We start from the raw sequence: 17,318 nt of genomic DNA on the forward strand, positions 1-17,318 counted from the left end.
ATATATATACATTACATTACATTTCATTTAGCTGACGCTTTAATCCAAAGCAATTTACAATAAGTGCAATTCCACCATGAGTACAAACTCAGAACAACAAGAATCAAGAAAAGTACAATTTCAATAAAGTTAAACTACAAAGTGCTATTAGTAAGTACCATCTAACTGCTACCAAAGTGCTACTACGGCGCTACCTTCCTTATTCAAGGTGTAGTCGAAAAAGATGTGTTTTTAGTTTGCGATGGAAAATGTAGAGACTTTCTGCTGCCCTGATGTCAATGAGGAGCTCATTCCACCACTGAGGAGCCAGGACAGCAAACATAAATATATATACATAAATGATGTATCATTTGTATGATTGAGGATCTCTTGAGATTGTGGACCTATTGAGCATGGCGTATCTCGTTCCTGCACCTTGCCAAATATCCCCAACAGGGGGCAACCTTCTTACACATCACACCACATTTTCCCTCATCTCCTCCTCATCTCTACTTAGCATAGCTCTGCGCCGTTGAGACATGCTGCAGTTTTCATATAATGCCATGTCACTCATTTATGGAGCCTATAACTTCTCATTTTGGTCGTGCTTTATGTAAACAGGGCCACAGCACACAAGTTTGTATTGTTAACTGTTTAATGAGCTGCAGAGGTCATTAGCGGGGCGATACTCTCCTTATTTCCAGCCCATCATGTTTCACTCACCTTGACAAGTGAGGGTTGTTGTGGCCGGCTTATCTGTGTTCATAAATATGTTGTAGCTGTTAAAGCTTGGCTTTGAGTGGCAGCTACCAGGATGGCTGCCCACAGGGGACATCAGATGCTGTTGGGATGGGAAGCTTAAACACACACATGCAAACGTACACACTCACACACACTCACACACACACACTCACACACACACACACACACACACACACACACACACACACACACACACACACACACACACACACACACACACACACAAACTCACACAGTGGCGTCTGAGGTTTTAGCTCTGTTTCAACTTGTTACGGATTCGAGTTGAGGTATTAAGACCAAGCACACCTGCGAGCGCACATGTGACAGCGTGTGTGCACGTTTGCATGTGCGTGTGTCAAGAGTTTTTGTGTTGTTGACGCATACACCTGGTCTCACCTTGTGCCCGTAAAGCCCCTTGGACAATACTTGTTGAAGGAGATTTCAAAGGTAGTCAGTCAGATATTAAAGGGCGGACAGAAAGGCTCTTTTATACCTTTCACCAGAAAACTCCCATTAGGGCACATCCGCCTACACACTCTTTTTCATGAGGCTGAACATATTTGTATCACAGCTATTATCTAAGGGCCTATTTTCCACTGCCAGACATGAGACACACTTGATTAAGGCTGCCACTAACATTATTTTCAGTGTCAATTAATTTGACATTCATTTATTAATTCATCTACTGATGGTTTTGTCTTCAAAATATCAGTACATAGAAAAATGCCATACAACTTCAAAACCCTTCTTTAATCCAAACCAACACTCAAAAAAGGAAAGCAACAAATTCTCACGTGTAAAAAAAAAAACAATGATTGTTCAAATGTTTTTGAGTGTTAAATCCAATCTAAATAAGCATAAGTTGTTGTTGGAGCCATAATGTAGTTTGTTGCTTTCTTTTATCTTTGAGGGAAACACAGGCTGAATTGGGACATGCAGTTCCTACGTTTGAACACAGAGTTGCACATTAAATTCCAAAGGGCATACAGGTAAGTGCCTGCTAATGAGAACAGGTGTGTGGATGGGAAGCGAAACAGTTTTTGACCGTGGTCGTGCCAACGTGGTCGTGTCTTATCCTGTCTTGTGCTGTGATCAACATGTAAGCTTGATTTAATGCATGTGTATTGGACCTTGCTGATTTAATGCTATGGTGTCACGGATTAAGACACAGTGCTGAAACGGACAGTTGATTTGTTTGTGGCAGAACACGCATCTGAACAAGTTCTCCCGTTCGCCCCCTAGTGGCTTTAAGACTTAAATTGCTTAAGGTCAGAGCCTCTACAGTTGTTTTGAACCCGGCTGTGTCCTATAGGATGTGTTGTGCTGCATGTACCTTAGAGTCAATCTATAGATCCAAACACACACACACACACACACACACACACACGAGTGCATCCTCATTTAACCTACATAGTTCCCATTCGGTCCAGGCCATTGACCTGTCCCCTTGCTTTCCTCTGATGAACCATGGTACGATGTTTAGTGTACACATCCTTGTGTAACTTTGTCTCAGTTATGTCTGTGTTTGTTGTCTGTGTCGGATGTTAAAAACACAAAATAGAACAGAGATTAAGTGATGCTGTATATTGCTTGGGGATTAATAATTTATATGAAATACGTTATAGGTGAAAATCTAAAGAGTCTAAATGAACATGAGGTGTGCAATGTGGGGACGGGGGGAAAGCCCTGCTATCATGCTTTCAGCTGGCATACTCGTGTTATCTGTTGTACTTCGTCTTCTCCAGGTGCTAAGAGAGTGAGAAAAACATTGAATTCTTTGTTTGTTGTTGTTTTGGACAGCAAAGTGACCAGCAGGTCAAGGAGGTTATTTATGTCCTGAGGTGATTAGTAATTATTTAACTTTCAGTGTGAGCCGCAGAGGACATTTCATTAGTCGTCTTTGATCAAGTTTGATTTTCAATTGGTGGCCTTTTCTGCATACAAATTAAATATTAATAATTGATTTCCCCCAAAAAAACTATGTTTATTTGTTAAATAATAATGGCTGCCCCTTCTTAGTTGATTTGCAACTAATTGGTTATTTTGGTCGTAGTCAACTAAGATTTATTTGGTTGATTAGTCGTTTTTTATGCTTTTTCCATGTGGAATGACACATTTTGAGGAAACTTAATAGGAACACATAACTCAAAGTGTTGCTTTTGTGTGAATCGGTGTGGAGGAACTCAGTTTTAAAGATCTGTTGATTAAATCGACTAATTAATGGGTTGACAAAATCGTTTAAATGTTAGTCAACAAAGAACTTCTTTGCTCAAGGATAGCCCTATACAATATATTCTCTAGAATGACTGCAATTGCTTGGTTTCGGTGTGAATTATGACCAAAAAAATCCTTATTTTGAAACCTAAAACAGAGTATACAATTAAAATAAACCTTTTAATCAGATACTTTCTATCCAGTAACAATGATTTCCTTCAAGGTGTCCAAAGGCCTGTTTTTTTTTTAAAAGTTCAGCCCTGACTGCTGACTTAATGCTATATTGATATACAATACTGGGCGGGTCTGACCCTTGAACTCTTGTTCTTTCATGTGTTGTCCTTCTTGTCTCTCGCTCTCTCCCACTTTCTGCCAGGCCAGACAGTGTTTACTTAGTGCAGGGCTTCACAAGGTGTTTTGGAGCGTGTGTGTACATGTGCTACGGCATTGCCGTCTATGTCCGGGCTTGCCATAATTAGAACGTTGTACCATTTTTTGGGTTCCCATCCGTCTTTCCCTCTCTCCCCTCCTCTCAGTCTATCGTTTCTCTCTCTCCACACCAGTCTTTACCTTTCTCCCTGTCCTGGCTGTGCATGTGCCTGTGTGTGCATGAGTGTGTTGGGGGTCCACTGATGCACACCTCACTTGAACTCTCTGGTTAGGCTGTGGTCCCGCTCTCTCGTTCTCTCTATCTGTGTGGACATTTCTGACTGAAGAGTTGACAAATGAGACTAAAGCACTAAGATGTACTACGTTAAAAAGAAGGTAAAAACGTTTTTCTTTTCTTTTGCTCATAGGGTAATTGTGTTATATGTGTTGTTGTTTCAGTGCAGGGTGAGCCTGATATTGGTGTCAGTTATTTGACACATATATACAGTTCAAACAGCAGAAATAAATGCTGCAGATATGTATTTTTTTTATCCACGATATCGTTAGTTGTTGTGTTTTCATATCTTGATGTGTAGGTCGGTTTGTCTTGTTCAGTGTGTGTTGAATCAACTGATGTTAAATTGCTTGGATACGTTTGTTCTTCTAAGAAAGTAATTGTCTGATGTTGATAAGAACATGGGCAGGAGGACTCACAGTACTGTTGTTGGCTGTTTGTGCTTTCTGTTTGTTCAAGTTGTGTGACATGGAATCAACTAATGAACAGGGTTGATCCAACAAGTAATAACTACAGCACCCACAAAGCAGTTATATCCACAGCTTTTACGTTTGTGTTCAACTATATAGGGCCTCACAGTGCATTCAATTTTGACAAGTGTGTCACCAGACACACTTCAGTGAAACAAATCTTCCCTCTTCTCAAACACAGAGGACAAGAGGGGAATGTTAGGCAATTAGGCAGATTACGCTTGTGTTTTACAACTCGTCTCAAATAGCCCCAAGGAGACTACTGTGGGGAGCTCACTGCAACTGGGACTCACTTAGACTCACTCACACACACACACACACACACACGCAAACGAACAAACACATGTTTGCGTCTCTGCTCTAAACATGATTTTATCACCAAATCTCATAAATATTTTCCATGTACAAATTACAGAAAAAGGGCCCAGCGTATATCACGGACATCGATGCAATTACACATGCACCCGTCCAACACACATGCAGCGTCACACTACCTGCAACTCGCAGTAATCCGACCTCCTTCTAAGCCTCCAAGCCCCTGTCTCTCCCACACCTCTACCTGTACCCTCCCTCTCTCCTCCCTCTTCACCTCCCTCATTCTCTTCCCTCTTCTTTTCTCCCCAGTCCCAATACAACTTGCTGAGCAGCAGCATGGAGAGCCTGGGGAGCCGTGCGACGTCTGCCAGCCCATACAGCTCGGAGAACGCCTCCTCGTCGGCCGTGCCCACCCCCTCACCCTACTCCCAGCCCAACTCAACCTTTGAGGGCCTGTCACCTGCCCCGGCCATCCCCTCCAACACCGACTATCCTGGACTGCACACATTCCAGGTGTCCTTCCAGCAGTCTAGCACCGCCAAGTCTGCAACATGGACCGTGAGTACACACACTTTCTTGGCTTTGGCGTGCAGTATGTGTGTATGTGTCTGTGTGCTTTTCTGTCTTTTTCTTGGTCTCTGTCTTACTGAGTGACTACTGTGCAGTGCACCCACATAAACTTGTCCACAAAGGCATTATTTCACACACACTCAGTCAAGCTAGCACATGTTCAGGCTTGTCGCATGAAAGAGAAAGTTGTGCATCTTTCAGTGATTCATCTTGTCCTCTACTCACCTCTCGTAGTAAAATCAAATGTGTTGAATACAACGGGAAAAGTTTGGTACGTGGCCGAGAACGTTTTTGCCCCGTGTGTGTGTCTTGTTAGACAATTCTAGCACTGAATCTATTAAAAAAATGTTTTTAGTTTATGTACAATCAGTGTAATGCAAGTCTAGGAATTGTTGTGCCTCCTACTACTATATGAGATTAATGCAGTGATAACACACATTTTGAAAAGGCTGTTATATGTTAGAATGTCTTCAACCAAAAATAATACTGTGGTTGTATGAGTTACTGAACGTCAGCATCCGGTATTTGATTTGAACTTTTGGGACACACTTTGTACTGAGAGGGCTTGCACATGTTGAAAAAAGATGAACCTTAGTTTTGTACCAGAGATAATGTAATGTATGCACATGTAATGCTAATAGAAATGGAAGAAAATTATTATTTTTACTGATATACTGCCACCTTTACAAGGTAGTAGTATTAGTTGTACACTACTGAGAGGATATATTACACCATTTTATAGGATACAAAAATATACCAAAACAGCTGAATTCTGGGCAAGATGTGACCTACCCATACAACTACCTTGTGATGGGAAGGTGGTGAGAAACAAGTGAAATGGGAGCTGTGTAATTTGTCATGAACTGATGAGAACTCTGCCGCTTGAAAGGTGTCACCTCCGAGTGTCACACAGTTGACCTCCCTGAAACAAGAGAACCAAGAGACAAACTGCACATCCCTCACGGTGTGTGTGTGTGTGTGTGTGTGTGTGTGTGTGTGTGTGTGTGTGTGTGTGTGTGTGTGTGTGTGTGTGTGTGTGTGTGTGTGTGTGTGTGTGTGTGTGTGATTGACTGAGGGGCTCCTCCGCGGCTGTGTTTGCTGGAAGTAACCATGCATGGTGGGCTCCTTTACTCAGACCCTCAGTGATGTAAGAAGATCCCCTTCTGGACATTAGAGTGGTGGTCTTTGACCTTTTACTTTTCTTTCTCTGTCTCTTTCTTCCTCTGGTCTTAACACACACTCATGGCTGTCACCTCTGGCGCCTAAAGTTTCGTCCTGTCTTCTCCTAAAGTATGTCCATCATCTCCTTTGCCTCACTTCCAGCCTCTGACTCAGGTCCTTCTTAGAGCCAAACTACATCAACAGAAACCAAGGAAAACATGGAAACAAATTCAAAGCGTCTTTCTATACCTGGGAAATCACTGCAATTGAATAAAATCCTGAAATGCACCTGTTTCAACCTTTTTGGTTAAACATGACCCTTACAACTATGTCCTTCAAATTAGTTTAGAGTTTGGAATATTCCTAATAGCTTGATTGGAGGGTTGCCTCCCAATAGATCTTCTGTTTCTATAATCTGCAATCCCATCTATCCCTTTGCAACCAAATAAACTCCTTATCAACTTTGGTTTGCGTGGATAATAGTTAAATTATCCCAATTGACGTGCCTGAACAATTCAAGTTGTAGCATTTTTTTTTACGAGGAGAGGAGAGACAAAGGAGTTTTTGACTGGCACACGACTTAAGATACGGATGATGACGCAGCTGAAAAAGGATTTGTAGTAAACCTGTAATTATTCAGATTGCTCTGCTACGATTAAACAGGAGGGATTAGAATGAGAGAAAGACTGGGTGACTGCTCATAGCTTTTATGGAGTTTTTTTTTATCTTGCATGCCTGACTATAAGGTTGGCAAAGTATCAGAAGATGTATTTAAGTGTTATTGTACAGTAACTACGGAACAACATCTTTCATATGTGAAATAAAGCAGTATGATCATGTGTGATCTTGTAGGATAGGATACTATATACTACTATTGGTAGATAGATAGATAGATAGATAGATAGATAGATAGATAGATAGATAGATAGATAGATAGATAGATAGATAGATAGATAGATTGATTGATTGATAGTGCACTTTGCCAGACCAGATTTGAGAATCACAGCGAATCATGTCACCGAATCGAAGCCTCTCGGAATGAATACGCTTCTACTGAAAGGAGGGGATTTCCCAAAAAATAGACCGTGTGTGTGTGTGTGTGTGTGTGTGTATATTTATGCAAAACTCAGTGCAAGGCACAGGTTTGAACATGATTGAAACAAAAGAATGGCTATGTGGACCAGACTGCGTCACCTTGTTTGAATGAAGGAGTTAACAGTCTTTGGGTTTCTAGCTGATTTCTTGTGGCCTCAGGCAATGGGGAATGCCGAATGCCATAGGGGCATATTGACTATAATCAGTTACCTAGCCGCCCCTCGTCTCCACCCCTTAGCCTCCCACTAAGAACAAGCAGCATGCATTGATTTGGGTGATTACAAGAAACGCAGCTACTTATTGGATCAAGCAGATCTCATTAAATCCCGTCCTCTCAAATTGACGACTGAATGATTGACACTAGGTTGGTGTCTTCATATGGCAACCAGTCCATATCAGCGTCAACATTCAAAAAGTGAAAGAAGAGAAGAGCAAAACCAGAAGAAGAGATTAGACCAGAAGACACAATCCATTTTTTATCATCTCCCATAATGTTTCCACATACGGTAACTCCATTCAAGTCCTGGTTAAGCTAGTTTGGTAATCCTCCAGTCCCCTTCCTGTCTCGTCAAGACACAGTGCATTAGTGATAATAGCTCTGAAACTCTGCCGTTCTCTTGAAGATGATTTCTTGGCTTGGATGCAGGCAAGCATCACTGTGGCTGGAAATTAGATCTAACACCTCAGCCTTGTCAAATAAAAGACCTCTTTCCGTACACTCAGACTTCAGTGTGTGTGTGTGTGTGTGTGTGTGTGTGTGTGTGTGTGTGTGTGTGTGTGTGTGTGTGTGTGTGTGTGTGTACAGTATGTGTCAGGAGTGGGAAGAGGTGTGACGCGGTGGTGCGGGCTCGAGCATGCACTGCAAGGCGGCGTGTCAGAAACTGCTCTTCCCAGCTATTAGCCTCGCTCCGTTAGGACACAGGTCCCAACACGCCCGGCAAAATGCATCCTTCCCTTTCTTTCCCAACGCATCATCTGTGGCCACATCACCATTGGCCTTCCTGCTGATTATTGGATCTGGGGGGGGGGGGACACAATAAGGAAGATTATTCACACGCGCTGCTCAATTGTGTATCATCAAGGACAACACATAAGTAAAAAATACACAGTTGTTCATAGTTATACAAGTTTGTGTCATTCAGATCAATTGCAAATGCAAGGTATTCCTTATTGTCACCCAGCCAAATAAGTGCTTAAAGAAAGCAGCTTTCCTGATTAATATCTTAACTAAATGAATTCCTGTACGTTGTCCAGTATCACCATTGGTCAATGGACATGTTCTGGACCGTGGGATGCCATTTTTAATGTTAATTATGTGGTATATTCTGTTGTGTGTCCCTTCACACTATGTAACACTGTCTATGACATCCTGTAGTCTACTGTTACAACATCCATGGACTGTGCCGGTGTTGTTAAAACACCCTTTAGGGATTGATGATTAGCAGTCAACATGAACACAAAAGGGAAACCTTCCAGTAAGATTCCCAATTTATTTCTGAGTGAGGCAAAAATGTTAGATTTGAATGACTCATCAATTATTTCAGGGTTAGACCTTGAACTAAAGAGATGCAAGTTTGTATAATATGAATTGTTAAAGAATCCGTTACGAAAGGTCAATACATTTTTTCTTATTTCCCTGAAAGTCTCATAGAAACCGTAACATCGAGGAAAGAGATCTCCAGTTTTCTAAATTGATTTGAATCAAATATGATTACAGACTGCATAGAGATCCAGTTAGGCTGTACGGATATGTCCAGCATTCATAATGTACGTTGTATATCTTTCAACGTATTCAATATTGGAACAGTTAAGTGAATTTGCGGTAGGCAAGTTGTTGCTTGTGTATATGGATGGCTGTCTGGCAATTATCACCCTGTCTCCAGGAGCCTGTCAGGGCCTGCCTCCACTGGTCCACCGCTGCGTAGAGGCATGGGTGGGTGGGATTGCAATAAAAATGGACGACTAAATAGTTAGTTACAGAATTATACAGAGTAAAGTCATGATCCCACCATACAATTTCTGGATGGATTTCTGGATGTCCTGCATGTAAATTATGTTAAATTGAACATAGCAGGAGCAGGAGCAAGGCCAAGGGTAAAACTTAAGACACTCCAAATAGACAAGAACAGCGGAGGCCTAGCACTACCAAATCTCAGAGAATACTATTACAGCTAAGACTCTTCTATGATACACAAATTTAAAAAAGAATATCAGCAGAAGGTAATGAAGTGATCGAAGTGCTGACGGGTGCTTACAAACAAACCCCCTCAAAGTTGGTCTCCAAACTGGAGAGAGTGTGAGCAGATGAATGCCAACCACTCACAAATGTTTTGGACATGTATACAAATTCAAACATTCTGGGACAGAGTTATTCAGACTCTGGAGGAGATCTTATGCTACAAGATCCCCAGGGACCCATGGACTGTGTACCTGGGACTGATACCTGGCGACATAATTCAAAAGAATGACATCCACCTCTTTAAAATCCTTATACTCGCAAGTAAAAAGGCCCTCACAAGGTGCTGGTTGAAAAGTGACCCTCCAAGCCCAGGACAGTGGCTGGATATTGTATAGGAGATATACTCTATAGAAAAATGTTTTATGGAAAAAAAAAAAAATTTTTAGGATCAAACAACGTTGGGTAAAATGGACTGTATACAAGGGAAAAGATGAGTAATGTTCTCAGCTGACCTGAAAAGAATGGATCAAAAATGTTAAAGAGCGATTGGTGACCCCCGATTAAATTAATTTACTTTATTTATTTATTTTCTCCTTCTTTTGTCATTTACGATGTTTTGTCGCGTTTTATGTTAACTGAAAAAAATCCATGTCCTGTTACAGAGCCCGGTTTATCAATCATTCAGCTTTTATCTGTACCAGAACATACATCAGATAATTATATACGGTTTACATACTTAGATACGTATTAATGCTGCACTACACTTCAAAAGATGACACACACAGCTGAACTCACAGATGTGTGTGTATGTGTGTGAATGACTATGCCAAGCCGCTTGCATGTGCACACTAGTCTGTGCACACTAGTCTGTGTGGAGGACGAGTTGAGACGTCTCCCTTGGCATCTGTACTCCGGTAGACTGAAAACAGAAAAAGTAATTTGTCCTTCAATATGAACAATTAACTAAATTCTTTTAGTTATATTCTGTAATAATTTTGCTATTTTTGAAACTCTCCTTGTTGTTTTCACATGTTCTCTGACATCTGACATTTGTGAGTCAGTTGATAAAAAGCATTGCATTGGTGATGTAGGGTACAGCAGTGTGCTGCCTGCATCAAACCACCATGATTGGATATCAATGACTCATTTCTGAGATGCTGTCGAATGAAAAATGAACGCACATTTCTTATGTTCTGCTTTTCAAACACTACATTAGTTAATATTCCTTCTGTTGCCATCATGCTGGAAAGCAAGCCACTGATCATCAGTTTTGGAGGCATGCATTTCAAATTAGTTTGCCTGGCTGGTTGCATCACAGAGAAATTTTTTATTCATGGTATGGACAGGCTGTTGAGACTTGTCAGGGAAAGCTAGGTGGGAAAAGGTAATGTTGTGCACAGGTATTTCCATTAGCCACGAGGGAGTGTGTGTGTGTGTGTGTGTGTGTGTGTGTGTGTGTGTGTGTGTGTGTGTGTGTGTGTGTGTGTGTGTGTGTGTGTGTGTGTGGGTGTGTGTGTGTGTGTGTGTGTGTGTGTGTGTGGGTGTGTGGGTGTGTGTGGTTTTGAGGGGCTTAGTAACGGTGTCACAACAAGGAATCCAAGCAGTTGTTGAATGACTCTTTCCCAGCCGGCCGTCATCGGGCTGGAGGCTGTCTGGTGTCTGGGAGAGTCAAACCAGAGCCCGGATCATCAGAGTGAAAATTAAAGAAGTTATTACATTTAAATTTGAAGAATTTACCTAATTTTTTTTTTAAGGAAAAAACTCGTAACTGGACATTATGAGTAGCAGTATGCTGCAGAGAAAGGAGTCCAAACTGCCAAGTAAATTGAAATTTATGTTGAACAATGATCTTGCATGAATGAAAATTAATTGAAATCAAGTGCAAGAAAAATATGTTTTTTAAAAACAATGATGAAAAGATAAACAAAGGAGAAAGTATGACATGACTTCGGGGTTAGCAGACATTTACTACCAGTTTCCAATACAGGCATTGCATGTATTATATTTTCTTGTAGAAAGGTAAAGATGATGGAAGGTAGATGTAAATGCTTCCAATTTAACATGTTGTGCATTTTCTAAAAATCATTGATTATTGATGGATGAAACTTAGCAAACAGATTTTTTTAATGGGGTTCTGGGTTTAACTCCAACTCATCTATAAAACTCACATTTATCTTGCATAAAAGCGTTCACCAAACGCATGATAATATGATAACATTTACCAGATAAAAACTTGAAGAATTATGTTAGAAATGGGATTTTGGTTCCCTCGAAGTTTAAGATGCAGATCATGTAATTGGTCAGGTTGAGTAGGGTCATTCATTTCTCTGCTTTTTCTCATCCATATATTATGTGTGATTTTAATTATCTGCTCTGGTCTATACAGGACTTGGTCAACGTGGGTTGTTTTGAATGAAAAATGTAATTAATTGGTTGAAATACCACTATGCAAAATGCCGTTCAAATTTCATATACATCTTGATCTGTGTGTACTATATTTCTGCTGTGTGCTGTTACATTTGTATTCAGCAAGTCCATACAGGACAACTGTCTTCGCAGTGATTGATTCAGTTTGATTTCCACAGAGAAGATTTTTAAGATTTTGTTGGGGCATGTTAAGGCTTCTCCATCCCTTGTCCTGGTGTTTTTTTGATACATCTGTACGATGGTATTTACACACACATGCGTGTATGCATGTGTGTGTAAATAAAGATTTGGCTTTAGCACAGATCAGGATATCCTCATTGAACTTTAATGTAACTTGATTAAGGAAAGTAGCACCGTAGTAGCACTTTAGTAGCACTTTAATGGCACTAACTGATAGCACTTTGTAGTTTAACTTTATTGAAGAAATTGTACTTTCTTGATTCTTGTTGTTCTGAGTTTGTACTCATGGTTGAATGCACTTATTGTAAGTCGTTTTGGATAAAAGCGTCAGCTAAATGAAATGTAATGTAATGTAATTGACTGAGTACCAGTAATAAATGTTGAACATTCAATTAACTTTTTTTTTCATCTTGTACACAGACTCACTCACAACCATTTTGTTGTGTCCTTTTGAACTTCCACTTCTCCTCCGCCAGCTGCAGCATCTTACATACTAACAAAATATAATAATTAGTTGTTCATTCTAATAACACAGTAATTACCTGTACTACGCAGATGAAAATTTACTGCTGACTGTTTAACGGTCCTCTCTTTCCTCAAATGCAAAACTTGCTCTCTAGTCATAATTTGATGTGCTCTGTGGTCACAACCGCCTGTTTTATCATCCTATTATCAACCAGCTCTTTATTTGTCCAGGTTTTCTTCTGTTATTGAAATACTTTTATGGGTGTCGTGCTGATAGATGAGGCACTTAAATCACATGTCGTTTTAATTTGAAGCATTTACAATTTGCCATAACATCTGGGGCAGACAACGTTTTCATAGTATCATTGTATGCCATGAAACAACTTCTGACTCGAGCCTCACCAATCCTGTGTGTGTTCTTTCCCCACCCAGTACTCTCCCTTGCTGAAGAAGCTCTACTGCCAGATTGCCAAGACCTGCCCAATCCAAATCAAGCTGTCCTCGTCTCCTCCTCATGGCAGCATCATCAGAGCCATGCCTGTCTACAAGAAGGCGGAGCACGTCACAGAAGTGGTCAAGCGCTGCCCCAACCACGAACTAGGAAGAGACTTCAACGATGGTATGATAAACACGCTGGTCCTTTGACCATAACTGACTGTAGACCTCGACATTTTTTGTCAGCAATAGCATCCCTAAACTATTTTGTTGTTGGGTAAAAAAATAAGAAGTGAATGACATATATTAATAACCAAGACTGTCTGTTATGTGTGATAAACCACATGTGATCAACCACATGTGTCCTTACCTGTCCTGTCATCATTCTCTTCCCAGGTCAAGCAGCCCCGGCTAGTCACCTGATCCGAGTAGAGGGGAATAACCTCAGTCAATACGTGGATGATCCTGTCACTGGCCGGCAGAGTGTCTGCTTGCCGTATGAGGCTCCACAGGTTGGTGGTTCATCAGCTACTGCAGATCATAGAGACGCACAATACATTGCAACCTTAGGACGGGACTCATGACCTCAAATACCAGAAATGATGGGTGTATGTACAACGTATTTTAGATATTTACTCTTTTCATGAAGTATACTCATGAGGTGAATCCTAGTAGATTTGCATCCATCTCAGTATCTGAAAGACATCCCTATTATGTTGTCCATTCAGCCAGACTGGTTTACGAGACTCACAATGGCTCAAACAAACAGTCAATTTCTCTGAGGTACTTCATGGAAAGCACATCTATAAATAAAGATGCCGTGCATGCCCATACAAGTGCAAGAGTGAGAAATCATCATGACTGCTTGGGGAGCTTAATGTATAGTTTGATTGTCTCGCCTCACATCAAAGTGTACTGCAACACTGCCCTCTAGTGCTGGACTAGCATATTTACTGTAAAATCGATGCATAAAATAGGAAGATTTGCTTGTGATCAGATATGAGGACTGAAAGAAACTGTTTGAACAACATTACACCAACACAACTTGGGATTCTCTGTTTTGGGTTTCAGGTGGGAACTGAGTTTACCACCATCCTGTATAACTTCATGTGCAACAGCAGCTGTGTGGGTGGCATGAATAGAAGACCCATCCTCATCATCATCACTTTGGAAACCAGGGAGTAAGTTGACAATTTACAATTCATACATGCAGACAGTTCAAACAAGGTTCCTCTTTTTGCTCAAACAAGCAATTCGCAGCTCTCTGTCATACGCTATATTTAGATTACTTCTGGCTCTGGGTATTTGGATTTTATGAATGTATAAATGTTTTACAACAGTTCGTACTTGTTATTGATATAAGACAAAACCCTCCAACCTACAGACCAATGTGAAGCACAGAAAATCACATACATCACATTATTATTTATTATTTGAGTATATTTCCTAACCCCAATCATCGCTGCAGGGGTCAAGTGTTGGGCAGAAGGTCATTTGAAGGTCGGATATGTGCGTGTCCTGGCCGAGACCGCAAAGCAGACGAGGACCACTTCAGGGAACAGCAGGCCCTGCATGAGAGTGTGGCCAAAAATGGTAGTGCCAACAAGCGCAGTGAGTTGAATCAAATTTAATGTCACGTTCATGTTAACTCCACGTTTTAATTAATTAAAAAAGTGACTCTTTATATGTTGTAATACTTTTCTTGCTGTTGGTTTACATTCAACAACCAACCAAGATATCTTGGTCCTTGATCTGAATAAGATATTGAAATGTGTCAGAAACTTTGATCATAACTCGGGTTCTGTCGTCTGCAGACTTCAAACAGAGTCCTCCAAATATTCCAAGTCCAAATATTAACATGAGGAAGAGGCGGCATGGAGAAGAAGAGATTTACTATATTCCCGTAAGAGCCTTTCACACACTTATCATTTTACATGACATAAGTTAGAGATTACTTAGACTTGATATATTATATTTAAAATTGTCAAATTAATTTGGAATGTGGAAATAGTTACACTCCAATTACTAGTCAAGTCAATTTTCTTTTTTTTATCGAGCCCAAATCAGAAATCCCTTGACAAGAGAGTCAATGTGCCATTTTGTATGTGCTGCCTTACTGTATGTCTTGTGTTTGTGTGTAGGTTCGTGGTCGGGAGAACTTTGAGCTGCTGATGAAGATTAAAGACAGTTTGGAGCTGGTGGAGCTGGTGCCACAGACACTGGTGGACTCCTACAGACAACAAACACAGCAGCAACTTCTGCAGAGACCGTGAGTCAATCCAACACTCACCCTATATGCACAAGCTCACAGACAGCTGCTGGTAAACATGAATACATACTGTATATACTGGTGTGATTTGAAAAGAATTGATTGACCCCAACGCATGCACACACAAAAAAGGCATATAAAAAAAACAATTTCTTGATGGTTTTTCAGCTGAAGTCCATGAGTAAAATAAAGGGAATAATGTAATAGTATAAACCTCACAAAAAGTGTTAAATTCATTAAACTGACTTTTTCATACTCATTAACAGACAAACACACACATTCCTCTAACCTCTCTCACTTTCTCCTGTCTTCTCTAGGAGCCACATAGCATCCCCCTCGCCTTACTCTCCACTGTCCAACATGAACAAACAAAATGTCCACGGAGGCCTCAACAAACCGCCCTCTGTCAACCAGCTGGTGGGGCAGCAGCCCCAGCAACACCACACTGCCCCCAACTCCATAGCACACATGGGTGAGTGTCTATATATGTGATTCGAATCAAATCAGATGTACTCATAAAGGCCATTTTTCAAACCAATTTGTTGTAACGTTTTCCGATCAGAAAATGCCAATGCAAACAGAGCCTATTTATGCCATTATAATTCCGTTCTTTGTGCTATTCTGATGCTCACTATTTCATTGATCACCCCTTTCACAGGTTCAAACATGCTCAACAGCCACCACATGCAGGGAAATGGTGAAATGAATGGTGGACACAGCAGTCAGACAATAGTGTCTGCCTCCCACTGCAGCCCGCCCCCTCCGTATAACCCTGACCCCAGCCTTGTCAGGTACCTCACCCTCCAATGACACTCCTTCTTTATCCTCCTTTAAAGGGCCGGCAGACAATCAGATGCACTTGTTGGGTTGAATTTGAATGTTGATGCCAAAACCAGCTAGTTTGTTCGACCATGTTCGTACAAATTTAACCGTTTTTTGGAAAAGTTCCTAATTTGCAGCAATATGTGTAAAATTGAACTGTGTTATGCAGTCAGTTTGATTCGATTATGGCTGTTTTATAGAGGCTTGCCATTACATCACAAATCTGGCAACCATGGCTGGTGCCATAATGAAGGTCCACTGGGGAATTGGCTGCATGGAAATAATGACCATACATAATTGGAGGAGAAATGGATAAAGACATTACCTTGAAAGGTTGTGTTTAGGAGAAGGGTAATTCAGTGATGTTTTAAGTAAAAGTGAAAAGTTTGTATATAAGTATGTTTGTTTCCAAACTTTGGCTACTTTGATATAAAGACTGTTCTGCCACCTGTATTACAAGATATGTCTAAAATTGTCTGTCTTGTCTTTTACAAAATAATTGGTGTTCTTGCCTAAGCTTGCGCCGATTAAGTGAATCAGATGTGTTAATCAGCTCCCATTCAAAAACACATTAATCATGTCTATTTACTCTGCTCATACAGCCAAGCTGGTCAAGAGTTGTAGACCTCCACTAAGGGTGACAGAGGGTTTGTTATGTCACCCAAACGCCCAGACTGTGTCATACACTAGATCTAAAACCGTTCACACTGTCACTGTGTATCCAGCCCATCTGTGCAATGCACTACAGCGACTTTTCTTCAAAAGAAGCTTCCGATGTTTAAGTTCTGTTTCATTTTAAAGTTTTTTTCATATATTTTTTCTAAGATAATGTGTCAGTGCAGTCGTTTTAATACTTAGACTTTGCTTTTGCAATTTTACACTTTTTTGATACAGCAGACTTTGTCCACCTTTTTGGTTTCTAGATTGTTATGTTTATTGTACAGTTAAATTGTACAGTTAGCTTCTTTTTCATTTACACTGTATGTTGCCAAAACGTTAACATTTCATGTATTTATAATAAAGGTTCTTCATCAAAGCAAGAGTTGCCTTATGAATCATTAATATAAATGCATGTTTATGGGTTTACTTTCACTGCATCTATCAAGCTGTATGCTTTCAGTACACTTGAGGCTAGATCTGGGCCCTAATTATTATTTGAACTAAACTAATAATAACTTGAGTAATAACGATGTAGCATAACAGAATGAGGTGTTTTTATATTCAATTATGTCAACAGATAAATGCTGAATCTAATTATCAAGTTAGGATAGTCTTTCTATTTTAGTAAAGCACAGCTGCACTTTTCATCAG

General features: G+C 40.5%; 1 protein-coding gene across 1 annotated transcript in view; it reads left to right on the forward strand.

Annotated features, from left to right (window-relative positions):
* tp73 (tumor protein p73) overlaps window positions 1–15,189 on the forward strand; it is a gene marked incomplete at its 3' end in the record, with an annotated part of 17,797 nt that extends 2,608 nt beyond the window's left edge. Inside the window, exons 3-9 of the mRNA XM_079226618.1 lie at window positions 4,714–4,962; window positions 12,914–13,100; window positions 13,313–13,428; window positions 13,988–14,097; window positions 14,385–14,527; window positions 14,731–14,819; window positions 15,058–15,189. Coding sequence (XP_079082744.1) covers window positions 4,714–4,962; window positions 12,914–13,100; window positions 13,313–13,428; window positions 13,988–14,097; window positions 14,385–14,527; window positions 14,731–14,819; window positions 15,058–15,189 — 1,026 coding nt within the window. The remainder of the gene's footprint in view (window positions 1–4,713; window positions 4,963–12,913; window positions 13,101–13,312; window positions 13,429–13,987; window positions 14,098–14,384; window positions 14,528–14,730; window positions 14,820–15,057) is intronic.
* Between the last annotated feature and the right edge of the window lie 2,129 nt (window positions 15,190–17,318).

The sequence above is a fragment of the Taurulus bubalis genome (assembly GCF_910589615.1).
Source record: "Taurulus bubalis genome assembly, chromosome: 11".
Lineage (NCBI taxonomy): Eukaryota > Metazoa > Chordata > Actinopteri > Perciformes > Cottidae > Taurulus > Taurulus bubalis.